The 19,652-nt window shown below is 37.2% G+C and overlaps 1 protein-coding gene across 3 annotated transcripts in view; it reads right to left on the minus strand.

The window, feature by feature from the left end:
• Positions 1 to 19,056, minus strand: part of LOC131799018 (kinesin-like protein KIF15-B) — a 31,505-nt gene extending 12,449 nt beyond the window's left edge. For 2 of the 3 annotated variants that reach the window (XM_059116680.2, XM_059116682.2), the window contains exons 1-15: positions 18,869 to 19,056; positions 16,679 to 16,812; positions 16,207 to 16,284; positions 15,895 to 15,982; positions 15,417 to 15,514; positions 14,648 to 14,750; positions 14,182 to 14,305; positions 13,914 to 13,972; positions 13,555 to 13,670; positions 13,278 to 13,351; positions 11,515 to 11,613; positions 10,522 to 10,636; positions 10,176 to 10,280; positions 6,375 to 6,426; positions 98 to 195 (exon numbers count right to left, since the gene is read on the minus strand). In XM_059116680.2, coding sequence (XP_058972663.2) covers positions 98 to 195; positions 6,375 to 6,426; positions 10,176 to 10,280; positions 10,522 to 10,636; positions 11,515 to 11,613; positions 13,278 to 13,351; positions 13,555 to 13,670; positions 13,914 to 13,972; positions 14,182 to 14,305; positions 14,648 to 14,750; positions 15,417 to 15,514; positions 15,895 to 15,982; positions 16,207 to 16,284; positions 16,679 to 16,812; positions 18,869 to 18,890 — 1,365 coding nt within the window. In that variant the 5' untranslated portion in view covers positions 18,891 to 19,056. Of the gene's footprint in view, positions 1 to 97; positions 196 to 2,035; positions 2,279 to 6,374; positions 6,427 to 10,175; positions 10,281 to 10,521; positions 10,637 to 11,514; positions 11,614 to 13,277; positions 13,352 to 13,554; positions 13,671 to 13,913; positions 13,973 to 14,181; positions 14,306 to 14,647; positions 14,751 to 15,416; positions 15,515 to 15,894; positions 15,983 to 16,206; positions 16,285 to 16,678; positions 16,813 to 18,868 lie in introns of those variants that run through there. The other variant, XM_059116681.2, reaches the window with a different exon arrangement.
• Positions 19,057 to 19,652: the final 596 nt, after the last annotated feature.

Here is a 19,652-nt window from a genome sequence, read left to right on the forward strand (position 1 = left end):
ATGTTTATCTTGCATTACCTGCACCTCAGTATCTTTTTTATTCCAAATCACGTCAGAGACCCTTGCTTTTCAATAAATATAAAGACAATTTGTTTACCTGTTGCTTAGAGCCTCGTCTTTGTCGCGTATCCCTCTCGGCCTCTAGCGCCATGATGTAACTTTCATATTCGGCCTTCAGGTGTCGCCACTCCCGCTCTGCAAAAATATTATTTGGTGTTTTACGTATTTTATATAAAGTGGTTCTTTTTTATGTGCACGGATTGATCGAAAAGGAAAGCATCAGCCAAAAATATCAATACCGCGAAAAACACACTTGCACAGTAATAGGTAAATTTTGCACGTGCCAATTTAAACAAACAAACAAACAAGTGAAAAAGGAAATAAAATCCATTCTGGGCCGTTAGTTTGTAATGTGTTTCTGATCCAGACAATTCCTAATGACAGCAAAGTTTCTTAAGCATTAATCGCCAACACAAGCCTTCTAAGAACTCTTGAAACTTGAAATTAAAGTTTAATTCATTTGTGGCGGAAAGGGTGGCTTAGTGGCCTAAACAGGGAAAAGAAATACAGGTCCTTGTGACAGTTTTCGTCGAGAACCGAACTCTGCAGCGCATCTGCCTCTACCTTGATAAATAACTAAATAAAGGAATAGACGACGAGTTCGACTTATGGAGGCGAAAGAGGATGAATGAACGAATGAAAAAGTTCTCAGTACCACAGCAGACTAATACATGCTCCGGTTTAGGTTCTAATGAGGCGTAAAGTATTTGCGAGTTAACACGACCCTCAGATCAAAATGATAAAGTTAACTTTATTAGATTAAGGTAGATAGGGAAAAATCCATTCTTCTTTCCACCCACGCGTCTACGTACTACTTGCTGAGACGGGAATGCTCGGTAATGCTTCTTTGAATGGCATCAATAAATCATACCGTTTCCGTGGTTACTACACTTTCCTATTTTCCACCCTCAACTTGGTGGTTATGATAACAATATAAATGAAAAAATTTTAACAAACCAAACAAACTGGCAAATGAGTTTATCGCTGAAAAAGGAGGCCCTTGATTTGAGAATGTTATAGGCCTTCTTTAAAACAGGTAAGCTTAACAAAAGGTAAAGATGCATAACCAGCTGGAGAGACGCCCTTAGAAACACGGACCGTGAATAATGAGTAACCAAGACTAATGTCTGAGTATACGACAAACAAATCTCGCAAGTATTTGCAATTTCTTTAGAGAACGCCCATAGTGAACCTGTTTGATTTAGTGCAGTCTATTTATTTTCTTGAATAAAGAAGCAAAATTTGGTGTAAGATGCTGATGCCGTCCATGCGTCTGTCCTCCAGTAGATCATAAGAGCTAACCCATGAAAATGCGTGTAGAACTCAGCTTGTTACAATAATTTATAGTATGTCGAACGAAAACAGTTCTCCTTCCTTTCTCCATGTGAAACTTTCGGTCTTAAAGCTTATGATTTTAATTTGCTCTGGCATTCGGATATGAACCGCTGTTCGGTATGTTTTGGTCAATACATGTCATATCCGTAACCACCGACTCTTTTTTAAGCCCGCTACTGGTATTCTTCAGTCGCAGCGTGATCTTATAATTATAGCGTGATTTGTCAACAATTGGCTCCGTGCTGTTTCAATTTACGAATAAACCGCTAAGTACTCGGGGTCAAATAACACAATTAGTGTTGTGAAAGGATTTTACTACAAGAAGTATAGTGGCCGTGTTGGATGAAATCGTGGAGCACACGATCTAAAAAGGCAAAAAGTACAACTTTTTTTTTCTAACACTGTAGCACATTTCAAAAACATATAGGGTGTAACGCGTTCATTAGTGATTTACACATCATGAACGTGACCCTCTCTTATTCAAAAGCAAAAATCTACTTGGTATTTAGCTTTGGGCGACTCATGGCGGCTTTGTAGGCCATACATTACAGAATGCTACCATCGATTTGCAGAGAAGAGAGGAGAATATTCACTTAGACGCTTTTTAAGTTACAGGTCATTAATTTGTAGCATGTCATACCTTTTGCCGCGTGCGTAAGCGTCGCCCTCTTCAAGGCCTCGCTCATACTCGCTTTAGAGCTTTTCCTACCAACATTTTCGGATCTTAACAGGCGAAACGGTGCGGAAAGAAACGTTTTACGAGGGGAAAGATCCATGCCAGTGCTTCTCTCTGAGTTCCAATACTATAAAGCAGGAGTAGTACTATCCTTTGCAAATGCAAATAAATCACTTAAACTCGAGACGACGCGCACATCACCTGGGCTTATCAGAAGCCGGTAATAGTCTGCTGTCGAGCAATTCGCAGGTTAATAAATCCGACTCGAGCTTATTAACAAAAGATCAAGAAATCCAAGCAGGAATTCCTGCTTTGATCTGATCCAGTATTAACTTGTCCTCGAAGCGAACAAATAAGCATGGGATGTAATTGTTAAATCACGAACCCAAATGGCCAAGAATCTTAATTCCAATAAAGAATTAAGCCAGACGGCCTAGGACAGCATTTCCCAATTGGATCAGCGTTTTGGTGAGTCATAAGATTATAAAGGGATAAGTGGATTTACTAGCTTACCGAGCACGTTCAAAGGCACCACATTTCCAAATTGTGTCCTCTATGCACCACTGCAGCTTTCGGACATGAAACTTCGCGAGCGAGCTTCGCACGTAAAACACAGCACGAGGTGAGGTCTGTTTGAGTTCAGTAATGGCGAGTGTTTTTTGTTTCCTTTGTTGTCATGAATTTCAAGTGGATTTAGGAAGCTGTGATTTGCAAGCAGCCACGCCATCATGACAACTGCTTGTTCATTCAAAACACAGCACGCAATGTTATGCTTAACGCTCAAGACTTTCTTTCCCACAACTGACTCGCCAACTCTTGTGGTGACGGGCTAGAGAAAGTTAGGCTTTATTGTCGACCACCACATAGTTATTTCTTTTAAGGTGACAAACAGACAAAAGTTTTCATTGAAGTTCCTTAGAGAGTTATCACAAAAATTAGTTACGGAATTCCTCCACAAAGCGCATTCTATACATCTCTACTCTTTTACGATTTAGATTTCAGAAAATAATTTAACATCTTCACTACCATCAAACAAGCATTTCCTCTTTATTAAAGAAATCCTTGCTATTATCCTTTGTGGTGTGATTAAGTCGTGGCAGAGAGGAATGTATCTCTCAACCGAAGGAGGCAACCCTTTTCATCAAATTTTCAACGCCCATCCGCTCTTATTTAATCGTTATCTGTACCTTACATTGTCTTGTAACACTAAAACAAAGCAGAATCGTTTCCGGATAAACTTAAGAAGGAATTAAAAACTTCAAAGTGCGTCGAAGGGATTTTTCAATGTGAGAAATTTGGGGAACGAGAGCTTGGTCCTATATTTAGATTTTTGTTTTATTCGGCTCCTTGAAAAAAGTGTTCCTTTCGGGAACAGAAATTGGAAAAAAAATTGCAGAACCATGGATAAAGGTAGTAATAATATTTCATAGGAGGAGATTTTCGTTCATTTCGTGTATCCATAGCTAGTTCTGGGGAACTTGTAGTCCGTATAAGTTTTTCTGATATTTAACTAGACGTCTAATACATGTAATTGATTACACTGGCTTAGACAGGACATAAATGAAAAGAGTTAATTTAATTGATACATATTTCTTCTTTATTTCTTCTATCCTTTTACCATTCTGACAATTTCCTCTATCAGAAGGGTATGAATATCATAGGGTAAAAACTTAGCCAATCAATGCTTTCTGTATGAAATGAACAAGGACTATTGTAGAGAATTGGGAAGGACTATCAACTCGTCTTATCCGACCCCCAAAAAAACAAGATAAATTAGGGAGTTTTAACGTCAGTACATCAGTCGTCATGTCACTGAATAACTCTCCTCGTGGAATGAATGCTTTTGTGTTATGATCCTTTAATCTACGCCTGCACCCTAAGCCGACTAAGAATTTCAGACATTTCCATAAAGGCGTGCAGCATTTGTTACACTCTGATTTATAAAATTCGTCTATGAATCTCGAAGCATTTCGAGTAAGATCTGTGAATGGTGACTTTTGAGAATGCTGAACTTTCTAGAGATAAATGCAAGTCAGTGGCCAATAATGTTCGACCCAACATCACAAAAAGAATTTAAGATATCCGTTATTGTACATGACATTAACAATAGATAAAATCTAGTTAAATCGAGGCATGCAGAACATTTGCAGAAGCCCATTATGAAAAGCTCCTGACATTTGGTCTGGAAACTTTCAAGCCACCTATCATGTGAGAATAAGCAATACTGTTTTATATGTTTCTAGTAACATAGATCACTTGAAAAAAACAAAATGCATTGAGGATGAAAGTGGTTTTAAGTTGAATTAAGAGACAGTGCAAGTTTCTGTGCACAGATGTAATGTGGTGCTGAGATTAAATATGTCTCTTTCATATGATTTTACAATACAGGCGAGTAACGTATGAAACTGGAAGATCAAAAGCACCCAATTGGCAGCGTTAATCCCTCATATTTTGCCACTTATTGCGTAAAACGCGATTGAGTCGATGAGCATTCGAAACAAGTCACGAATTATCTTCACTGTCATGTACTACTTCCTTGTCACGCTATAACAAACGAACCTTTTTTGCATCACAGGTTGACCTCAGGTCATTGTCAAGCGACGAAAATTAACTGCACTCAATATGTCAATAGCAATCAAAGTGAAAGTCGTTTGTTGATCAATTTTCTCGTACACTACTGTACTCATAATAACAGCAAAACCGATTTTATTATCCAGTTCCCCATCCTTAACTGAAAATTTTCGTCTCGGACATTTGATTGATTTGACATTTGACTTTGGACAAAATGAAAAGTTGAAAAAATAATTTTATAATTCAAAATAGCCAAGCAAAAAAATATAAAGTAGCCGAGACTTTTTATTCTACGGCCGGTAAAATTTCTACCAATTTACGTTAACAAAATTAAATTTCCAGTTTGCGAGAGGGCTGGCAAAAAAGGAAAAATATATATTACATCGTACTTGCTTCAAACCTTAATACTAGCTGGATGTTTGTAAACTGATCGGTAAATGAACGACACCAGCGTCTTAAAAAATTTGAGCTCACATTTCAGTTCAGGTTCGTTATCATTCGCCAGCCGTTTTAATCTCCACTATCTACGCTTCATTTACCAAATAGCTGTTTCCATCTTTTGAGGAACAATTATAATGATAAAAAAATAATTAATCAAATGAAATTTGAGTGAGTTCTCTCCGTTGCAATTAACGCGACACATACTTCGGAAAGTTATCGGCGCCGGTCATAACATTGATCTTCGGTACTCAGAACATGTTCACTTTCCATCATATAAAAGTTTTAAAAAACTAACAACGATAAACAAGATGTCAGTGAGTAAGACAAATGATAAATTTGAAACAAATTGTCGTTGAAAAACGTTATACTTGTCCGTAGCTTAAGCCCTGACAGGGACCGCTCTTTAATTAGGTATTACGTAAAAAGGAACCAAGAATTGAACATTAATTAACCAAGAAATGGTGCGCTGCTAATTATAGTCAAAATCAGTCCATATGATATTGGAAAACACTTTCTAGAGCATATCGCTTTGCATAACAAAGCAAGGCCTTAATTGGCAACAATGAAAGGGAACAAAACAGACTTCCAATGTTTCAAAGGCAATAGAGCGTTCAAAAACAGTATTTAAATTTGTACCGAACATTGTTTGCCCCGGACAACCACAAAAGAATGCTATTTTTACACTTGATAAACTGGGTTGTTAAATTATACCTTTTATGAAATTGGGATGACTAGAAACGTGGATGAAGAGTGAAGTATCGCGGCCCTCATTTTGAAAGAACTTGCATGCTGTTCGCCATAAAATCACGCAATTACTAAAATCAAATCGGCGTAAGTTGAGCGTATTCGGCAAACTATTGTGTTTGTTCTAAACAGCATCGTACACAAAAGCCCACGGTGTGGCTTATAAATAGTTGTTTGCATAAAACAACAATGAGATCCATTTTCATTATGTTCTTCTTTCTGTTTTGTTTCTGTCTTGCTGCTCAGTGTGTTGTAATAGGAGATGTCTGTGATTTAAATGGCACGAGAGCCAGCGAGCGACCTGAGCTCACCTCCCTTCTTTGCCGCTAACTCGCGCCAAAACCGCATTAAACTTCAACTTGAGTAGCACATGAAGCACAGTAAAAGCTCTTGTAGCTTTTTTCAGTCGTGTTTTCACGGCAAAAGGAAAGAATTCTCGAAGTATTCAATCGTTCAAATACCTTGAGCGTTGGATTTAGGATTTTAGAATCTCAAACTCGGCAATCAGAGCGACCGAGTCTAGTGTCATTGCGGGTATTTCACTCACCTCTGCTTTCTAATGTCTCGCTGAGTTGCTTGGCCATTTTTTCGTAATCAATCTGTAACGGCAACCAAAATCATTTTTGCATCAGTTACACAATATAATATAAAGCGACTGTGAATAGGGTTTTGTGGTAGGGAGTGAGAACTTGAAGTGAGGCTACAAAACAATACCATATGTTCTTACGAATAATACAAGCCACTTGTTTTACATGTCTAGCTGTCAAGAATATTTGCAATTCGACTCTTCATTTGCCTTGTTTGATAAACAGAGAATGTTGACTAATGACTACAGACGAAATAGCTCAGGGGTATGGCTAAAATATACAGAAGAATATCTTACTCAACGCAGATCTCAGCAAGAACCTGGTAAGGATCTTTCTAGCCTGGGCAAAATCTCCGTCATTTTTCCTCCTTCCGCTTAGGGTCATAGAATGAGCGATTTGAGTTGATGAAAACACATTCCAGCTGACTTTCAATCGTGCTGAAAGCGCGAGAATTCCAAAACACACCGGCTGAAAGACGGGCAACGCGCGCTCAATCAGCAAATGAATAAATTTTTTCCAGGTGACGATCAAACAATATAGCTGCTAACAACGGGAGAGATCGCATAATTTGGTAAATGTCAAACATATTTTCTCTTGTCTTGCAAACCAAGATGTCTGTTACTTAAACAACAGCTTGTGCCCCTTAGAAGTGAGCTGAGTTTTGTTATTACATTTTCAAGTCTCTTCTCTTTCCACTCCTGGTTAACTTTTAATTTCATAAACAATACATTGTCAAGTGTTTTTATTAATAGCTTTGATATAGCCGACTCACGATTCACACCGAAATACCCTAATTAAGTCAATTTAAGGTCGTGACATTGACGGATATCAATCAGATGGCAGAGTTACATGCGACAGAGTGGAAGTCAATCAGACTAACCTGTTAGTGATGGGCAAAAATATTTTACACTAAACTCCTCACTCAATTCTTGGACTTGATTAACTGCAATTTAATTTCTAAAATCTTTTCAACGTGAAGAATCCTGATATGATGATGTTAGAATTTCTACTCGAAAATATATTTGATGTAGTGCTTAGTCAACTTCGAATTGTACCAAAGAGGCTCAAATTTAAAATGTTAATTTGGTAAATTAGAGTTTAATACAGCAGACTAAGAACGAAAAATGACAAAAGAAGAGACACGCATGATAGGTATCAATAGAATTAATACGCAACTGAAAATCGTGAAGTATCCACTGTCACAGACCATTGTATGGATTCTTGAATAAATCGTCTGATTTTAAATGAAATGTAATCTGAATGATGATAAGTTTGGAAAGGTTTTGGCACATTTCATACTTAGACTTTATCTAGTGGCTCCAAGAGAAAATAGTGGTGGTTCATTATTTTTAAAGAGTAGGTCTGCTGAGGTGCAATTTTCCGATCTATGTAAAATCAATTGTTATTATTATTATTATTATTACTATTACTATTATTATTATTATTATTATTATTGATATCATGATTATTATCAGTGTCATTATTGATTTCTATAGTGATTATGGTATGAATTTAAGAAAGAAGAAAGTAAATAAGATGAAATAAATAAAAAATGAATTTAGTAAGAATGAAATAAAACGATAAATACACGAAGAAAAGAAAAAATAAAATCGGTGAAACGAAATGAAATGAGGTGACGTTGCATCATGTTTGAGGTTGCAGATGCTTGAAGACGAGAAAATAGAAGTTAAGCAGAAGAGTAATAAAACTTCATTATATTAGTCTATGGTCTACGTTCGTCTTGAGTCAATTCAAATTCAAAGTTGAGTTAGAAAGCGGAAAATTTTTGGTGTTGGTTGAGACCTCTAAAATTAATGGAGATGATTGCATAACGTAAAGCCTAAATATGATTATTTAGTTTCCCACGCTCAGTGTAGACAACTAGGAGTTGTAGGCTAGCCAGGGTCGTTATTCCAAACATTTGGACGTTCCTATGTAACATGCGAATATGGAAAATACTAAACTCATTGATAAATATTGATTTTCATTAAGTTATTACAAAGATTTGAAAAAAAAACCACTGAAATAGAAAATAAAAAACCAAAACAAAACAAGTAAGGAGACATGTGTTTCGAATGATAAAAATAATTATCGACATAGAAAACCACATAGATAGCCTCTGGCATTCCTTTGCAATCAAAGGTTAAATCTCTGAAAACAAAATTGGAAAGGATTGTACTAGCTTTGCCCATCATTGATCAATACGTGTGGGGTTTCTGTCGCACAACGTATTAACTGAAGCTTAACTTTATGCGATTTCGATCTTTTGAATCATAGCGAAGTTCTTAAGTTTACTAAGTTAGCAAAACGATTTCCTACGGATAAAAATCAATCGACCAAAACCGTGTATTTTACATAACTGTTTATCAACTGCCTTCCTTGCAGTCAAAAATTACAATCCACACCACACTTCTCATCGCCGTTTTTAAAATCTGCTTAAGCATGCGGCTTTAAGCCACCACAAGAATGGAAGAAAAAAGAATAAAGTACCGGATTTTTTGGGTGCCATAGAGTAGCTTATGTTGTATGTGGGTGTGACAGGAGCCCGGCTCCTGACTGCGGTCAGAGCTGTTGATATTACTATACTATTTTCTTGAATCATCTTAGCGAGTCTGCGATCTAGATCATGGAAATCCAAGTACAAGTGCTTATACAGATTATGGCGGAAAAAAGGCTACTACTCTATCTGTATGGCGACTTAGCGTACGATCAAACCTTTTCTCGTTCAAATATTTGTAAGAAACGTCAATGTCATGATTATATGATAGTCGGATGGTTTGACGACACTTTCAAATTTGACATAAAAGATAAACTAAAATGATAAGCGATTAATTTGTCGGATTTTTATGACAAACAAACTTCTCTTAGTGGTGAAAAATTATCAAATACTTGTATAATATGTGAAAGCTGTGCTGATAGATCTATAAAAAGTACGGAGAAAAGTATTTGTGGGACTAACGCAAACTGGTCTTAAGTGAGAGCATAACTGAACGCTAATGATCATAGCCAACTTTGTTTTCTGAATAAACATTGAATATTGTTCTCGGCTAAGAGCAAAGTTTAGCGTCATAAGCGTAATGGATTCTTTACTGTTCCTGAAGTTTTCTCAATAATTCTTTCGTTTCGCTAATTTAGTTTCTCCTCCTTTTTTCTTGGCTCCTTTGCAGAAAAGTATAATTCATAACTAAAAACCTAGACCTCTACTTGCGTTGGAAACTCTTTCACATTCAACACGTTTTCTATGCAGTACCCTTGCCCATTTCAATCCTTCATCTTTCCTAAGCTTCAATCGTTTTGGGCGTTTCCCCATAGCGTATTGGTTCCATTTCTCAATTGAGGACTTCAATTTATAGGCCACCAAGAATTAACCGTCTATATATATTTGCTTCTTTCAGAATAAATAATGAAAAATCCACTTTCTTTTGGCATTGGCCAACTTTCACAGCGTGCTTGGGTCTGGGATACGCCAGTGATGTGTCCAACGACACTTGAACAACAATATCCGGGTAATCAGGTATTCCAACTAATACCAGTTCGGATTATTTTTGGAGGATTTTTTGAAAGGATTTCCCCTTCTCCGAGTGGCTTTTCCTTTTTTTTTGTTTCATTCTTCGGGATACCGATTCGTAGAGGTAGCCTGTAAGTCTTAAGTCGCCACTCCATAGAATTCGAGGAATGAGGAGAGGATAAAACATTTTAAGAGAACTCTCATCTGTATTTTGATTGTTTATACAAAATTTCAGCCTGTACATACAACTCACCTCGACGTTGACTTGCGCAACGTTTTGAACTTTCATTGCTCGAAGGCCAAACTTTAGACTACACAGTGTCTCGTTTACATCACGAAAGGAAGGTGAAACACACACCTATGAAGTAAAAAAGGAACGGATTTAGGCTTTTGATATAATGCTATCATTTCAGAAGGAAGACAAGAAATGGAAACATTAACGGTGCTCTCACTTGGCATATTCAATCAGAAAAACAAAATTTTGTTGTCAGCTTGTGATGAAATGTGTAACAAACGCGACGATATATGGACTTATGTCTGCTATAGCTGGTTAAAAACTGAGCAAACCAGTCTGGTGAGCCTGGGAAGGATGTACTTACAATTAAACTGGTTTTGGAGTTTCCATCTAAGCCATCCTGAAGCAGCCTTGTCAGTGTTGAGTTCCTGTATGGAATATGACGCTTGGTACCTTCAGCTAATGCTTGAATCACATTCCTGAAACGATTGATACTTCACCTTGAAAAAACATTATATTGTAATTCTGGATTTCACATCCTGTCATTAATTATTCTAGATCACTTGAGTTGGTCGAGAATGAAAGCAATATCTTGCGATGTGTAGGATAAGATCAAATTCGCTATTTCAGTCAAAGGCTCAAATTTTCTTTAGGCTTAACATTATCACTAGAATCAGTCATTCATTTCGTCTATGCTTTCAGGTGAACACTGGAAGTGCTCCTCCCATAGCCTAGAAACAAAATATTCAATCGTGTTTGTTATTACGTGTGAGAATTAGATAAGGACTGTTTGGGTTTAAAGTGAAGAGACAAAGCTCCCGGGAGAACCCTTAGTGGGATCCGATTCATTCAATACAAGAACTTCTAGCGGATGTTCCACTTTGCATCATTGAATAATTTTAATTTTTCTTTCGGGACCCACACCACACACCATAGGACAATTTACCAACGCGATCAGTGAGAAATATCAAAATAAGATTACATGACCGAAAAGTGAAACTTTGCCAATGTAAAGTATAACTGAAATACGGACTTAAATGATTATTTCGTCCTCGTCACAACCTCTAAGTTAATGTTCAGAGAAATACGAGAAGTGATCACTGACGTGAGTTTAGAAATATTGGGCATGAGAAGATACAGTATAGCAACTGTGTACTTAAATATCTACCATAATTTTACCCTTTGTTTTTTACGTAGATTCCTGATAGAAGAATAAATCAAGTTTAGTGCAGGTTTAAATTTAGCAAGCAAGAGTTTTTTCTTTTTTTTAAGTTAACCAAACAAATCACAAACACATCATATTGGCTTAAAAATTGGCGAATTATTAATGCCGCGTATCAGCGTCTAAGTAACTTACCCCAGCTCCAGCAGAGAGGAATTGATACTCTGTGCTTCTTGGAGTCGTTCACCTTCAGCCTTAGTCTTCTTCACCCTCTCGCTGCCTGCTAGATCACAGCTGCGATTGGAAATATTGTGAAATAAAATCTCCGGTCGAACAGAACGAAACGAAGATAACCCCACATGGTGCTTACAGTAAAAAGGGCTCCGCCACGATATCTTAGGCAATTTCAGAAAGCAAGAAATGTTTCAATACTGCATAAAGACTTGAAAGAATAGTTTACTGTGAAAGATAAACATCACATAAGTAGGAGTATACCTGAAATAGCGGAGGATTGTTGAGGATGGAGTAGATTGACTCGGATTGTGGCCAGCGTGAAACTTAAAAAACCTTGGACTTAAGTTTTCAGGATGTACAAACCGTAACTCCTTTCAACATATGCTCTGTCTTTTCAAGCTCTTGTAACCTTTTTTCGCACGAAGATTTTTGTTTGTGAAACGGTGGCGAGCCTAATCATTATATTATCTACTTGAGTTTAAACACTTGCACGGTCTTTACACGCTCTTTATACGCTTCTACGCTTTCACATTACCGGGATTTTTATTGAACCGGAATTGCAGCGTCAAAGCTAAATATCAAAGCGAGGATACTGGCTCAACAAGATCTGGGTGGGCCTAGAATAATTAAAACAGTTGAAAAAATATCAGATGCTTTATCTATAGCTCAAGCTTCCATACGTCAGAGATAAAAAAGAATTGGCGCCAAATGGAAAGAAGATAAAAGGATAAAGTTGAAAGCCGTATAAACCGGTCATATTTACTGACCTCTCGTGTCCTTGTCTGCCATTGTTTACCTAAACCTCATCTTTCAGGGGATAGTACTTGAAACGGAAAGTTAGCAGCCCAAAGAAAATTAAGGAAATTTGACTCAACTAGCTGACCGTAAAGCGCAGGTTGCCTGTGAAACTTTTTCATTTCATCTGACATTTTTTTTCATTTTTTTCAGAGCATCTCAAATCTGATTTAAAGGAGCTCATAACGACTTTTTTTTTTCAAGATAATTTATGAATTAGACTCCATTTGAATTCCACGCTGAGAAAAAAATAGTTTTGTGGCCAACGAACACCGTTTTTCCACCAAACGGGATATAGGGCAAGCCTTTTACCCCGCTTTTGCCTCATTCCTCAATATCAAGCATATGTTTTCTTAAACAAAAAATTTAATTTTTCCTTCTTGTAAAAAGGAGATAAATTTTTCGATGGTTGCTTTATACCATATTCTCCTGCAGGTTCTATGCATCATCGGAGATAAAAAAAACTTTTTGCTCGGAAACGTACACTTTTCAATTCTGTGTCAGTAATAATGTTAAAAAAAAAACTCCGCAAGCGACTTTATGCGGCCGCGCGTGATGCCTATATATTGCCCTATATGTGGCTTCCTAAGACGCCGACCAAAACTGAAATCGGTCGTTAACATGGCGACAGCTCACTCTGAAATATTGCGATAATGCGCCATAAAGATTAAAACATTTCCGTAAAGCGTGATCTCTGCTTTGCACTCGTCCATGAAATTGCTGCAATACGATTTAGGCGTAACGTAAGGTAGGCACAAAAACTTAGACGCCGGAAAAACTCGGTGCCAACAGTACTCACCTCGATTAATTAAAGCAAACCAAATAGCCAAAGTCAAGGGAACAGGAAGAATATAAAATCGAAGCAGATGTGGGTGAAAAAGAGTAAGAAAGAGCGAGAAGAACTTGACGAACACTAGTGGAATACCTACACGTAAAGTTTTCCTCTGACGGCGGCCAAACCATTCGTTTGAGATGAAATTCTGGACAGCATTTCTTCGTCCTCCTATGTAAAAGGAAAAAACCAAACCTACATTAGAGTGAATCATTATGGCATTTTCATCTAGAGCTATTTACGTAAGTCTGAAATTCTCTGAGATGTAAAGGAACGTAGACTTTTTTTTTTTACAAAAGATAAAACAACTGAAATAGTTGCCATTAAAAACCGTTTCAGAGCAGAACAAAAAAAAAAAAGGAAAATTCGCTCACATCGAAGTGATCAGAAGACCCTAAGCCCTCAACTGAGCCGCCTTCACTTGAATAGTCAGTGTCTGAAGTTCCCGATATGTAATACGACTCATAACTGCTGAAGGAGTCTGTTATCCCTGCAATAAAGAGTAGACAAGAGTGATGTTCACGCTGCAAGCTTGCGAGTTAATAATTGGAAAAACTTCTAAAGGAAATACATATTTTTTTTTATCAGACACTGTCAGAGTTCCGAAGCAATGATGACAGAATCAATTAAACCAAAAAGGGAAGGAACGAAAAATGGAAAATTAAACCGACGATTGAACGAATAAGAGAGGAATTAAGGTCATGCATTACGTTAATTCCCAAACGATTATCACCTCCATAACGACGTGGAACACTGAGCCTCTCGATTTTAAGTAGACAAACTGCATGAGATCTGCAATAAAAAGAGAAAGTGGCTGTGAACAAATTAGCAAGAAACCTCACCACGCCTATCATGCGCTGTGATGACAAACGGATGCACTTGACGGACACTTAATCTTTCTTTTTATTAGTCAGCCTGTCAGTACCTCGATCCGTGGGTCGGTCAATCAGTCACTGAGTCTATCATAAAATGTAACAAAAAGATTTAAGCTTTAAACCGACCTGCTGGACTGTCTGTTCATTTTGGTCTCGGCAATGGCCAGTTTCTTTTTGCCAGACTTCAACAGTTTACAAATCTCCTCTGGACTTTTGACGAAGTATTCAGATAAGTTATCTACGTAAACTCCTACGACAGACAGAAGAATCGGAATGATTAGATATCCAGTCTAAGGCTGGAGCCTATTATGCGCAGAGTATGACGGACTCAGCTTTGTACCCCAGTGGATGAGAGTCTCGTAACATCAAGTCTAGTTTAGCAAGCTCTCTCGTGTTCCCTCGATTTCGTTTTTCTTGGCATCTTAGATGGACTTGAAAAGTTTCCGTGATAAGTATCGCAAGATTTTTATTTGTTTTTGGGTTCATACCGACAACATTTTTCTGTTATCACAGCACATCTCCCCCTACCCTCTCAAAGTAGACTTAATTGTGTGAAATACTTAAAGCTTATACTTAATGATGCTCTCTACACCTTTTTTGGGATGTTCTCTCAAGTAAACTTCAGTTCCAGATTTTTCGGAGCCTAGCAAATCATAAATTCGTTCTTGATATATTTGCAAATAGGAACATGTCACCTACAAAACAAAAACAAGAAAAATAATTGAAGAAAGCAGTGACTGCAGCCCTGGGAAATGGTAGGAGTGTAGCTGTTTGACTTGTACTGAGATTCGACACTGCCGTAGCATATTATTTGGTTTTGTGCTACGTTCTTGTTATTTTTATTGATTAGTTTGCAGGTTTTCAAAGAGGCATGATGTTGAAATTTGAGAAAGTTCCCCCCATTTGCAGAGTATTTTTTCATGGAAAGGTGCACTTCAGTCATGCGGGGTCAAGTGTTAAAACTCTGAATGTTTTGCAAAGACTAGGAGGGCATTTTGAATATTGCTGTTCATAGGTCTTTACAGAAGCACGCATACTCTATTGTAATGTATTAAATTGGATTACAGCTTTTGTAATGATTAGACACTTATATTGATGATTGAATGAATCAATAGATTAATCAATCAATGAACCAGTAATCCAGTGAATCAATCAATCAATCAATCAATCGATCGATCGATCGATCGATTAGTCAAATAAGTCAACAATTGCATGACGGACTGTTCATCTCCTCAGTTTTATTGAAGAAGATGGATCTTGGAAAGCGGTTCATGTAAACGTTTTCTTATAGGAATGTTAACAAATTTTCATAGACAACAACAACCACAAAATCATTCTGTTTTGTGACGTTTTAGGCTTACCGCGTAGGAATGTGCAACGTCTTTACCAATCAGAGCGAACATATGAGATACAACATTGGTAGTTAATCCGTCTGAAGCCATCAGAGTGTGAGTTTTACCTGTAAGTGTGAAATTTTACATTGCAAAAGGCCATCAATCTTTCTTGATGAAAAACGAATCAATTGTATAAACGGCTTCATCGCGATTTCACCCTGTTCTTTATGGAAGCTCCTAAAAACTTTCTTATTGGTGGTCACACAGAAACGGCGAGGCCAGAGGGTTGGCTCATTGTTGGCTCATCGTCTCTCCAATTTTCATGAAGGATTAAAGTCCATTAGTTCTCAAACCGAGTATTTTTTGCAATGTTCACAATTTTCTAAAACTGCAGCTCAGACAATGGGCTTCGTTTGTACAGTCACGCTTCTGTCTCCTTGTAACTAGAAGATTAAAGACCCTTGGGAATTGAAAGCTCTGGGATGGAAGAATTTTCCGTAAATACCTGCTCCAGTTTGTCCGTACGCCATCAAAATTCCATTTAGGCCGGTCATGGAGGCTTCCACCAGAGGCTTACCGACAACCTGATACACCTAAGAGAACAACAGAGCAAGTATTTAGACACACATATATAACCTAAACTTGTAGTTGTCAATTAGTCATGCGTGATGGTGTGTTGTGCATCAAAGAACAAATAAACAATTTTTCAAGATTCCAATAGTTGTTTGAAAACAGTAAAGGGCGTGATTTTGTGAATGAAATATGTTATTTCAGGCCAGGCTTAAATAGATTTGGAATTAATCCATTTTAAACATACCTCATCATTTCCAGCATCTGGTGGTAAGACTTGGTCAAATTGAAAAATTCTCTCTCTCTTACCATCCACCACATGAATCTTTTTGATAAAAGAAACTAGATTTAACAAAAATCACATCGATACAGAAAAAAAAACGAGGACACAAATTTGAAGTCTTTCATAGATACTCTTTTTCTTCTGGATTAATCAGGTACTGTTGTGAATTCGGTGGCTCTAAGTCAATATTCTATGTTACAAGCTGCCACTTAATCATTCGTAACTCTATTTCTTATTTGGGTTAGAGAACGTTTAGAGCGAATCGGAATCATTTATTAAAAATATATATTTTTTAATACATGGGTGAGAAATGAAGGACAGTATATATCACAACGGCCAAGCTCTGAGTGCCATTCGGTACTCGTCAGTAGCCTTCTATCATATTCACAGTTTCACTTGATTAGTTTCATACATTAGGTATCGTTTAAATTGACACCTGAGTCAGGTCCTCATACTCCGCGGTAACTGCTCCCTTTCCATCCAAGCTTCTGACGTCACTTTCAACTAAAGGACGAATCCTGACATAAACTTGAACCCTGCCTGTTGTTTCTTCTTCAGATACGTCTGAACCTTGATCAAAAATTTAACCATTCATTGCTATGACATACCTTCTACTCATTGTTCAAGCATATTCTTTAAACACTACTGCCAATGAGAGTCTAAGAGTGACAGGTATGCAATTTCTCCTTAAAGTATCCCTGAATCATGCACCGAGATCACGAGAATCAAGGAAATGATCGCTGATTAAAAAGCTCTTGATTGATAAGCAAATTATCTTTGTCAGTAACGTAGGAAAATGTAAAGAGAACAGTGTGGAGAATATACATACTGATGTTAAGGTGTAAAGGATTGATGAAGTCATTGTTACTAAGGTTAAGTTGCTCTCATGATGGTTTCCGTTTAGGTTGAGCATAAAAATAGGGTACTCAAAGGGGAATTGTAATTCAAAAGATAAGCTGAGGCTTAAAACTGGCCGTTATCTTTGCTATCGGGTTGAATAATCATTTCACCTTGCAGAGAGGTAAAATTCTTTTGAAAACAAGGCTACCCGCATCTTAAATGACCTTTGCTGTCTAGCCTTTTAAGCATAAGACATGTTTACAAGAATTATATAACTCATTCATCACTAAAAACGGTAACTTAAGATCTCTTAAGGAGGAAATTCATGGTGAGAAAAAAAAAACCGTTTGCTAAGTTTGGAAAGTTAATAACTTTGCTCGGAACTCTTGATGGTAAATTACATACTAATCATATTTGAGCCGTTCAGACATAATTTCGATATTTAAGGTTTGGTTTCTTTGAGCCCTCCTGCATTCACCTTTTTTGCCTTTAATTTTTTTCCTTTTTGCAGTTATCATTTCTCAGTCGCCTCTTAACTCATCAAGAAATCTCCGATTACGTAACACATTCATCGAACATGACTAAGGCCAAGGACATGAAAATGATAGGAATGTCTCGCACGCTGACAGGTACAGTTTAGGAGACGAAAGATGGAAACTTCGAGAATTTCAAACTAATTATCTCATTAACTCTTATATAAATTGTTTTTGATCAACGCTGTCCGCTGTCAAGAAGGTAATATGGGGACATGTCGAAAAAACTTCATTTTCTGTTTTGCTTGATTATCTGTTCGTTTGGTGTTTGTTTGTTTATTCATTTCATTTCTTGCATGAAGCTTCCACCTGATACTAAATCTTCCAAAAGAAAGGAAATTATATCGAGGGATTTTAAACCTGATCATTACAAATTCAAGATTGATTTTTTAGGAGCAGTAAACTTGACCTTATAAGGAAGTCCGGCTGAAAGGGAGGAAATGACTAAGGGACTTGTATCTTTTACAGCAGCATAAAACTCATTTCAGTGAATTTTTGGTATTTATAAGGATTAGATAACAGATAGGAGGACAATGTCTATCTGATAAACCTCTTTATCACTCACTGTATAAACAAAAATCGCCTGAAATCTTACATCTGCTTATCACGGCTACTAAAACTGGCCTCTGTCGTTATAAAAAAGCCGCCATTATTCCTTAACCGTCTCCAATGGTGATGTATGTTCGTAATACAATGATGCCTTCAACATGAAAAACAATATTTCATGTTTTGAGGCATTTTTGGGAAAATTCTTATTAACAGAACTCCTTGCATGTCCGAAGCGCCAATATGTTTTTTATTAGTACTAAAGGCAATCCTCTTGTCAGGATAAATTTTCAAAGTATTTTAAAATTGTTCCTATTCACTTCAAATGTTGGGCTTCCGTTACAGAAAATGAAAAGAATTCAAGAAAAGATTGCCTACAATTGCTTTATACAATGTGTCAAGGACTCACGAAAGTGCCATCTCCATTATAATTGAATACCAGATTTCAAACTGGGAGAGGAATGTTAGACTTGGTGATGTTAAACTTAATATGCTATAAAATGTTTGTATTTTAAAAGGGTTTAAACCTAAACAAACAATTTCCAGCCTCTTGTAGATCGTTGTTGTTTACTCTGACTTTTGTCGCTTAATCAGTAATATTATATATAATACGGCTTACAAACAGTAATTATCCCAAATAAAGAAACAAACGTTTTACCGAAAAGGTCCCAAAAAAAACGTTGAAGCTTTTAAATAAGCCAACCCACCTTGAGAATACTGCCGTCTCATCTTAAAGGGCTTTTAGTTAATTCCACCTATTCTCTCGTTACGTATCATTATCTATTTCTGCCACGAACACAACAGTCTGCAGTAAATTCCCTTCCAGCTTCTTGAAGATGTTCCTACTGTACGACAGTCATGTGAACTCAGAAACATAAGAGGGATACAAAAAAATCCCGAGGAAGAGTGAATGGTGACACTAGGATCAGCGGGATTATATGTGATCTTTGCTTCGGCGGAGGAAATTAAATACCGTATTAAATCCCATTGGCCAATAAACGCAGGTTATCGAGGACCTCATGTCACCTATACTACTCGACATTCAGTGCTAAAGAGGAGTGTGCAGACAGGTTTTGAATTTCAATCAGTTGACAACTGGCTGCAATGGGAGCCCCAACTGGCCCATTTTATTTGATATTAATCTCAGCGGGCAAATTAGCTTTGAATGAGTTGCCAGTAATCGAATCCCTGTGTTTGCGCAAAGAAATGTGGGATCGCCACGGGGAAAACCTTGCGACTCAGTAGAAAGAAATGTATGGCGAAAGGTTGTTTCGACGTCCACAAAAACGATTTACAGAGAGATAATCGTTCTTTCGCCGCTGTTTTATCAGAAATGGATTTAGGTAATGTTGATATAAGGAAAGCGTAAGTTTTTTTTCGAAGAACCTCGAAATATGTTGTAAAATCTACACATTTCTCCACGCGCGAGGTGTATTGTGAAACTGACATCGCTTGATAGTCTCGAAATTCTGAGATATTAGCTATGAAACG

This window comes from Pocillopora verrucosa, chromosome 1, assembly GCF_036669915.1.
Source record: "Pocillopora verrucosa isolate sample1 chromosome 1, ASM3666991v2, whole genome shotgun sequence".
Lineage (NCBI taxonomy): Eukaryota > Metazoa > Cnidaria > Anthozoa > Scleractinia > Pocilloporidae > Pocillopora > Pocillopora verrucosa.